We start from the raw sequence: 9,632 nt of genomic DNA on the forward strand, positions 1-9,632 counted from the left end.
TTACACCATGGGACTTACTCACCTAAAAAGATTACACTGAGGAACTCATTAACATCACATTTTCAAAATCGAATTTAGCGAAATTAAAAGGTAACACTGTGAAACTCAGACACATAACAAGTTTACACGGTGGGACTCTCACACATAACAATGTCACACTGTCAAACTCACTCTATACCAATGTTATACACTGAGGCCCACTAACTAGACAGGTTGACACTGTGGAATTCACTTCCATAACAATGTCACACTTTCAAACTCACTGACATTACAAGGTCAAATGGTGAGACTCACTCACACTGTGGAACACACTCACCTAAAAAAGTTGCACTGAGGAACTCACTAAAATAACATTTTCAATACTGAATTTTGCAAAATTACAAGGTTACACTGTGAAACTCACCCACATAACAAATTTACACCTTGGGAATTTCACACATAAAATGTCACACTGTCGAACGCACTCCATACCAATGTTACACCCTGAGACTCACTAAGTAGAAAGGTTGACACTGTGGAAATCACTTCTATAACAATGTCACACTTTCAAACTCACTGACATTACAAGTTTACTCTGTGGGAATTTCTCACATAATAAGGACAACTTGTGGGACTAACATAATAAGGTCACACTGTGAAAATTACTCACGTAACAAATTTACACTGTGGGACTCACTGTCAGAAATAAAACTTCTCACACGAGTCTCTTTAAAACTGATGACACGACAAGCTTTATTTACAAGTCTGCAGAGTTGGACTCAAATGGTTTCTCACCAGTTAAGTCCCGATACATACAGTGCATTGATTTTTATACCTTTATTATTTGCCCTTCCCCTTCTTATTAATACTGTTTTAATTGGTTAGTATTACAAAAACATTCTAAGTATAACTGCATTATTAATTATCACGTTCGTTACGTACGCTGTGAACTCTACATTCACTGAATTCTGTTTCTCACACTTCTTATCAATCCTTTGTCTCCTGCATGTCTCTCACTATGACCATGAAAAGATAGGTTTAAAAAAACATATTCAGCAGATCCTTCTGTCCTTGACTGCTAGTAAACTCTCTGTCCGTTCTGGCTTCCCTGTTTATGATTAATCATCACATTTTAACTTAAGTCTTTTTAACCTAAATTCTCTATATCACAATCCACCCCTTTCTCTCTTTAAAATGTGTTGAATATATGTATAGATATGAATGGGGATTCTAAGCTAGGGAAGAGAAATGTTTTATGATACATTAATCTCACGCTGAAATAAAAGTCTTACAGGGTCTCCCATCCCCCCTGGTTGCATAGCTTGTTCGACCATGGAAATCACCAGGCTGCGTAGACAGGGAATAATACAGGGCAAAATAAGTAGGAGGAATAAAATACCTCCGATGACCCACAAGAAGGTACGCCACCAGGTTCCTCCAAACCATTTGTCCATCCAATTAAATTGTGGGAAAGGATGCCAGGTTTGAACCGGTACATGGGACAATGTTCGAATATTATCAGCGATTTTACGAACGGCTTTTCCATTATCATCAATCTGTAAGCAGCAGTTAGTCAAATTAAGTTTGCCACATACACCTCCTTCCGTGGCTAGGAGATAGTCTAGGGCTAGACGGTTCTGATATATAGCAGAGCGCATTTGACCTTGCTGGGATGCAAGTAATTGCAGGGCTATAGCTGTTTGATTTGTAACAATTTCAAGCACTGCTTGTAAGCGAATTATGCGATTTAACATATATATAGGAGTACGATAACCCCAAGATCCATCTTGAGCCCATGTAGCGGGACCATAATATTGAATTATGCGCTCTGGAGGCCAATCATCTCTCCATTCTCCCAAATGTACCGTGGTAGAGCGGGGTTCACGATGTAATGTATCAAAGACCTTCACGCCTAATTTATGACCGTGATCCTGGGGTAGAAGGAAAAATTCTGGGCGGATTATTCCTAGGAAACAAGTTCCACTCCACTGTGAGGGAAGACGAGTATAAGCTTTATTACCACATACCCAGAATAATCCATTTGGGGATACTCCATACCCCCTTTCCCAAACTCTTTTAAGAACAGGATTTGATTGGTATGGTCCTGTGATGGTGGAAGTGGTACAATTCCAAAACTGAATACTGCTATTAGACAGGGGTAGGCAATTAGTTTTAAAAACAGTGGATAAGAACCAAGTCTGAGGTTTAGGAAACCAAGTGAAAACACCAGGCGAAATGCGAATCCATACAGCCTTGCAGGGACTTTCTCCTACTGGGTATTTGCCAGCTCGTGAGAGACAATAAAAACCAGAGGGGACGTTAGAGAGAGACCAGGTTTCTCTTGATCTCGTTCGGTTAGTTGTCCAAATGCGGGAAATCATGGTCAATGAATTGAGAGGTTCTCCCCACCAAGGCCATTGTTCTGACATCCGTGGACCCCCGCAGACCCAACAATTAGTTACATTAAAAGTTCCTGCAATTTTAGTTGCCAGATCTACAAAAAGGTTATCTCCCCCAATTACATTACTGAAACTTACATGGTTATTTGGATGGACTCGAACTAAGTCCGGCTGTCTTAAAGGGACAGGCAATCTCGAGTGTGGAGTGTAACTTCTCATTGGAACAGTACGTTGGTGTATGCAAAACCAGAGTCCATCAGGGCATGGTGGGCTTGAGTCACCTTTCCAACCGTTAAGAGGGAAAGGAGTGGTATTAGGAATCTGTATATAATGACCCATATTATTTCCTTCTTTTTCCACACAAGGGGTATATGGATGTTGGGTGGTATTTTCTGCCCAGCATTTCTCAGGAACTGAGGTATGGGAAATGAAATTACCTTCCTTTCTTCCCCAAATGTGGTCCTGAAACAGGACCACTGTATCTCTGCATTTCTTACATTTCACACCTGATAAAGACATAGGCAAACTAAGAAAAATCAAAGAACATAACAATAACATTGTGAATTAAGTCTTTTTACGAAATCGTAAGGTAAGAGGTTTTTCTCCAGGAATACAAGTCCAATCTGAGTTCGTATCAGGGTCCTGTGGCGCCTCTACAGGTCCCTTAAATCTGGATGCGTGTGTCCACCCCTTCTCTCTTGTTCGTGCTGCAGCTTCTGTAGTTAAGAGAACTTGGTATGGACCTTCCCACTGGGGCTGGAGTTTTTCAGTCTTCCAGGTCTTGATAAGAATCCAGTCTCCTGGTTCCACTTTGTGTAAAGAAAAGTCTAGAGGCGGTGTTTGTGCCAATAGTCCTCTCTTTCGTAAATCTGTAAGAGAGCGTGACAGTGCCTGTAAATAGTTCCTAACAAATATATCCCCTTCCCCCAAGGTGGGACACCCCTCAACTGTACTCCAGAAGGGAAGCCCAAACATCATTTCATAAGGGGACAGCCCTACATCTTTTCGTGGGGCAGTACGAATTCTCAATAAGGCTAGGGGCAGACACTTTATCCAAGGCATTTTAGTTTCCACCATTAACTTTGTCAATTGGATTTTTAGTGTTCCATTCATACGTTCGACCTTCCCTGAGCTTTGTGGATGCCAAGGGGTATGTAATTTCCAAGAGACCTGTAATGCATCACAAATCAATTGCTGGATTTTTGAAGAAAAATGTGGACCCCTGTCTGAGTCTATAGAATCCATTATACCATATCTGGGGATTATCTGCTCTAGGAGGAGGCGAGCTACTGTAGAGGCTGTAGTATTTATTGTTGGGAAGGCTTCTACCCATCGGGTAAAGTGATCTATTATCACCAACAGATATTTCCATCTTTGAACTTGAGGTAACTCTGTGAAGTCGATCTGGATACGTTGAAAAGGGCGTATGGCTAATGGTTGACCTCCCATGGTCCCTGTCCTCATTATCTTCTTATTAATTTTTGTGCATAGGTAACAATTTTGCACCTCTTGTTGGGCCAAGGTGTAGATTCCCTTACACACATATTCTCGAAGCACTGTGTCACATAAGGCTTGGGTGCCCCAGTGGCTCTGTTGATGCAGGTGTTTTAAAATATTGCGAGTTATTTCTTTATTTAGAACAATTCTTCCATCTGGTGTTTTCCATGTTCCATCAGGTAACTGGCTTGCGCCCAGCAATCCATGTTCTTTTCTTCCTTAGCAGTGAAAATGGGAGCTGTCTTTATGCCTTGCCTTATTGGGATTAAAGTCAGCAAACGGACTTCTTGTTGCATGGCTGCTCTTTTGGCTTCTTCATCAGCCAGTCTGTTTCCAATTGCTGTCGGGTTATCTCCCCTTTGATGGCTTGGTATGTAGACCACTGCTATTTCTTGGGGTAATGTTAAGGCTTCTAGAGTCAGAGTAATCATCTGTTCGTGTGCCAATTCCTTTCCTCTTGATGTAATTAGACCACGCTCCTTCCAGATCTTACCAAAGGTATGCACTACCCCGTATGCGTATTTGGAATCTGTGTAAATTGTTCCAATTTTCTTTGCCAGTATTTTGAGGGCTCTCTGCAAGGCATATAGTTCACAGGATTGTGCTGACCAGCTTCCGGGTAGTCTCGTGGATTCTACTACTTTCCAAGTATTTCCTTCTATTATAGCATACCCATTTCTTCTCATTCCGTCAACACATCTGGCGGAGCCGTCAATGTAGAATTCATATCCTTCTCCCAGCGGAGTATCGCAAAGGTCTTCTCGGGTCTTGGTCTGAAGATCTGTCAACTCGACACAGTCATGCTCCACCTCTTTCTCTGTTTCACTGCCGTATAAAAATTGAGCTGGGTTGCAGCTATTAATTTTTGCAAACTGTAAATCTTCTCCAACCATTAAAATGGTTTCATACTTTAATATGCGAGAATCAGTCAGCCATCGATGGGCAGTTTGTGTTAATAAAACACTTACAGAATGGGAGGTGTACACAGTCATCTTTCCTCCAAAAGTAAGTTTACGTGCTTCCTCTACCAACAGAGCAGCAGCCGCTACTCCCTGGATACACGTCGGCCATCCGCGAGACACTGGGTCCATCATTTTGGAAAGGAAAGCTACTGGGTGTCGCTGACCGCCTTTTTCTTGTGTTAAAACTCCCACAGCTGTTCCTTGGTTATGAGTGACAAATAGCTGGAAGGGCTGTTTTAAAGAGGGCAGAGTGAGCACTGGGGCTCGTGTTAGGCGATGTTTCAAGTCCTCGAACCATCCCTCCTCCTCCTGGGTCCATTTCAATGGATAGTCATTTTCATTTGTCAGTTTATCATACATAAACTTCACCAAAGCTGAGTAGTCCTCTATCCATAACCTACAGTATCCTAAGAGTCCCAGGAATTGTCTTATTTCCTTCTTATTACGGGGTAAAGGCATTCTAGTGATTCCCGCAATTCGTTCAGGGGTAATCCGTTTCTGTCCTTTACTTATCTGGTGTCCCAGATATATCACAGTTTTCTCAACAAACTGTAACTTGTTTCTGGACACTCGTAGACCCTTTTTCCCCAGATAATTCAAGAGTCTAATGGTCTCTCTCCTCATTTCTTGTTCCTTGGGTCCTGATAATAGTAAATCATCCACATACTGCATTAGTTGGGAATCATCAGATTGTGGATAGTCCATCAGGATTTGTTCTAGCATTTGTCCAAACAGGTTTGGAGATTCAGTGAACCCTTGGGGCAATACAGTCCACCGAAACTGTCTCCGTCTACCTGTCCATGGATTTTCCCATTCAAACGCAAACATATCTCTACTTTCCTCTTCTAACGGACAAGTCCAGAAGGCATCCTTCAAGTCGATAACACTAAACCACTCATGGTCTGGGGGAATCCGACTCATAATAGTATAGGGATTAGGTACCACTGGGTGGCGGGTCTGAACAATAGCATTCAAACTTCTTAGATCCTGAACTAGGCGATAGGATCCATCTGACTTTTTTACTGGGAGTATAGGGGTGTTATAAGGTGACATGCATTCTTCTAATAGTCCGTCTCGTATTAAAGTCTCAATTACCGGTTGTAGCCCTTTTCTCCCTTCCAAAGAAATAGGATACTGACGTTTCCTTACCGGCTGATGACCTGGTATTAATGTGACATGTAAAGGTGGGATGTCCAGACCTCCTCGATTTCCCTCCTTATACCAGACTCTCTCGTCAATCTGCCGTTCATTCTCTTCCTTTAAAGCGCAGAGGTGGACTCGCACTTCTCCGTCCACAGGGAGAGCACCCAAACCTAGGAGAGCCTGTAAGTCCCTTCCTAGGAGGTTAAATCCAGCCAAAGGTAATAACAAGAGGTCTTGTACCCCTTCTCTTTCTTCCAGTTTCACTGTTACTTGGGGAATTATTGATACCATTCTGGGAGCTCCTTCTATCCCAGAAATTGTCAAATTACTTTTTATAGGCTCAGTTCCGATTGGCACAGTTATTACACTACTTCGTTCCGCTCCTGTGTCCACCATAAACACCACCTCTTCTCCCTTGGGACCAATTTTTAGTTTTACCAGGGGTTCCCTCTTATATTTGGTCCCTAACATTTGGAACCCCTGACACCCCTAATCTTCTTCCATAAGTTCGAGGGCACGCAATTCCCTCTTGTATCGGGGGCATTCCCTCTTAAAGTGTCCTTCCTCATTGCAGTAATAGCACTTAACGAATCTCCGGGGTCTTCCCTCTCTTGGATATTTTGGATTGTTTAGAGGAAGGTTTTGTTTTCTTTCCCCTCTGGATTCAGCATTCATCTGTCGGATAGTCTGTACCATAACCTTTGTCGCCTTCTTTTGATCTTCTTCTTCTCTCTGCACATATACTTTTTGTGCCTTTTTTAACAGTTCACTTAGGGGTTTTTCACTCCAGTCCTCCTCCTTTTCTAGTTTCTTTCTAATGTCTTGCCATGATTTGGAAACAAATTCAATTCGAATAAGCTGTTCACCCATTGGTGTACTAGGGTCCACACCAGCATACTGTTGGACATTCTTTCTCACCCTCTCCAAAAAATCAGTAGGGGACTCGTCTTTCCCCTGGTGGTTCCCAAATGCCTTGGTAAAATTGTGACCCTTTGGCACAGCCTCCCGTATCCCTTTAATTGTCCACTCTCTATATTGTCTCATACTTGCCAATCCCTCGGGTGTTCGTTTGTCCCACCTGGGTTCATTTAAGGGATATTTTTGTTCATGGGGTCTAGGGTCCCCAGGTTGTTCATATTCCCACATGAGGAGGGCAGCCCGTCGAATCATCTGCCTCTCCTGGGGTGAAAATAATGTTCCCATTATTGCCTGCATCTCTTCCCACGTATATGTGTTTGGTCCCAAGAATTGGTCAAGCTGTTCAGCCAGTCCTATAGGATCTTCCAATAACTTTTTCATTTCTTTCTTAAATCCCCGCACCTCTGTACTAGTTAGGGGAACATTCACATATCCCGTTCCCCCTCCCGGTCCTCCCATAGGAACTTCTCTCAGGGGATTTAGGTTTATTGAAAACTTTGATGGTCCTGGACCAGTCTGGGATCTTGTCCAGGGTCGGTTTACCGGTGGAAGTTTAGGGTCCGACTCCCTTAATTCATCCTTTTTATCCCGGCCCCCTTCGGGGCAATCAGATTCATCACCTTTCCCCTCCGGTAATAAGCTTTCCTCGGGCGCAGTAGGCACCGGGGGAATATAAGGAGGGGGAAGGTTGTCCAGAGGTTCCCATTTCTTTTCTCCTGCCACTCTCAATTTAAAACATTCTGTTAAGGATCCTGGCCAGGGAACCCAACAAAATGCATATGCTGACTCTTCTTGAATCACCTTTTGTCTCGAATTTACATATATGTTTAATGCTTGTCTAACCCAATCCTCATCAGATCCAAATTTCGGCCACCAGACCGAGGAACCTTTAATAGGTTGTTTTGACCAAAGGAGACAATACTGGACCATCTTTTTCTTGTTTTTGTCCCGATATCTTTTACTATCCCAATTTTCAAACATTCTCCCCAAAGGGCTGTCAAGGTGTACTCCCAGGAATTGTCCTGAATTTTCAGACGAGCCCTTAGATTTTGATCCTCCCATTTTCCCACCTAGATCTGTTTATCGTTGCTGAGGACCCTCTCGCTCTGGACCCTACTCCCTTCCTCTCAGACGCCTCGTCGGAGGTGCTGTCCCTCCTTCGGTTACCGCTGAGGTTTTCCTGGGGTTGACCCCTCTCTTCTCGGCACTTCGTCGGAGGTGCTGTCCCTCCTTCGGTTACCGCCGAGGTTTCCCTGGGGTCTATCCTAGAGTCCCGCGACAGGGTCCTCACACAACGACAAAAGATCTATACTTAATCTATTCCGTTAGGTTTTTATCCAAACAGGTGTATCCCGTTACACCTGTTACCCAATCCCCACACCACAATCGTAAGTCGTCACTTACCGGTGTCTTCCCGGGGATTGAACCGTCACCCTTCTCCTCTCCGTCTTGTCGTGTCACCCTGTCCGGATACCACTCGCTCAAGCCGCCCGAAGCGACGAGCAAGGGACTAGGAGCCGCTGAACTCAGCGGGGTGCACCGCCTCCGATGTCCCTCTTCTCGCCTCCCCTCACGGCCGGAGTGTGGATCCCGGACGAGCCCCCATTTGTCAGAAATAAAACTTCTCACACATGAGTCTCTTTAAAACTGATGACACGACAAGCTTTATTTACAAGTCTGCAGAGTTGGACTCAACTGGTTTCTCACCAGTTAAGCCCCGATACATACAGTGCATTGATTTTTATACCTTTATTATTTGCCCTTCCCCTTCTTATTAATACTGTTTTAATTGGTTAGTATTACAAAAACATTCTAAGTATAACTGCATTATTAATTATCACGTTCGTTACGTACGCTGTGAACTCTACATTCACTGAATTCTGTTTCTCACACTTCTTATCAATCCTTTGTCTCCTGCATGTCTCTCACTATGACCATGAAAAGATAGGTTTAAAAAAACATATTCAGCAGATCCTTCTGTCCTTGACTGCTAGTAAACTCTCTGTCCGTTCTGGCTTCTCTGTTTATGATTAATCATCACATTTTAACTTAAGTCTTTTTAACCTAAATTCTCTATATCACACTCACTAACATAAAGTTTACAATATGGGATGCCCTAAATACCCAAAATTATACTGTGGAACTCTCCAAAATAACACGGTTACACTGTGGAACACACACACCAGAACATGTTTCATTGAGGAACTCACTAACATAACATGTTCAATATCGAATTTAGCAATATTACAAGGTAACACTGTGAAACACACCCACATAACAAGTTTACACTGTGGGAATCTCACACATAACAATGTCACACAGTCAAACTCACTCTCTACGAATGTTACACTCTGAGGCTCACTAACTAGACAGGTTGACACTGTGGAATTCACTTCCATAACAACGTCACACTTTCAAACTCTCTCATATAACAAGGTCAAACGGTGGGACTCACTCACATAACAAGGTCACACTGTGTAAATTACATAACACGGTTACACTGTGGAACTCACTCACCTAAAAAAGTTGCACTGAGGAACTCACGAACAAACAATATCGAATTTAGCAAAATTATAAGGTTACACAGTGAAACTCAGACACATTACAAGTTTACATGGTGGGAATCACTCACATAATAAGGTCACACAGTCTAAATTACTCACACAACAAGTTTACTCTGTGGGACACACTAACATATAGTTTGGAATATGGGTTACACTAAGTAAACAAAATT

The 9,632-nt window shown here is 42.9% G+C and overlaps 1 protein-coding gene across 1 annotated transcript; it reads right to left on the reverse strand.

The window, feature by feature from the left end:
* Window positions 1–705: 705 nt before the first annotated feature.
* Window positions 706–8,941, reverse strand: LOC138750523 (endogenous retrovirus group 3 member 1 Env polyprotein-like). The gene is made up of 2 exons (XM_069912603.1): window positions 8,303–8,941; window positions 706–3,247 (listed from the first exon to the last, which is right to left on the reverse strand). The coding sequence occupies exon 2, from the start codon at window positions 2,934–2,936 to the stop codon at window positions 1,233–1,235; it is 1,704 nt and encodes a 567-aa protein (XP_069768704.1). The 5' UTR covers window positions 2,937–3,247; window positions 8,303–8,941; the 3' UTR covers window positions 706–1,232.
* Window positions 8,942–9,632: the final 691 nt, after the last annotated feature.

Source organism: Narcine bancroftii, unplaced genomic scaffold, assembly GCF_036971445.1.
Source record: "Narcine bancroftii isolate sNarBan1 unplaced genomic scaffold, sNarBan1.hap1 Scaffold_163, whole genome shotgun sequence".
Taxonomy (NCBI): domain Eukaryota; kingdom Metazoa; phylum Chordata; class Chondrichthyes; order Torpediniformes; family Narcinidae; genus Narcine; species Narcine bancroftii.

Excerpts from the sequence above, each read along its gene's own strand:
- LOC138750523 (XM_069912603.1), bottom strand. The coding sequence starts at position 2,936 with ATGTTATTGTTATGTTCTTTGATTTTTCTTAGTTTGCCTATGTCTTTA.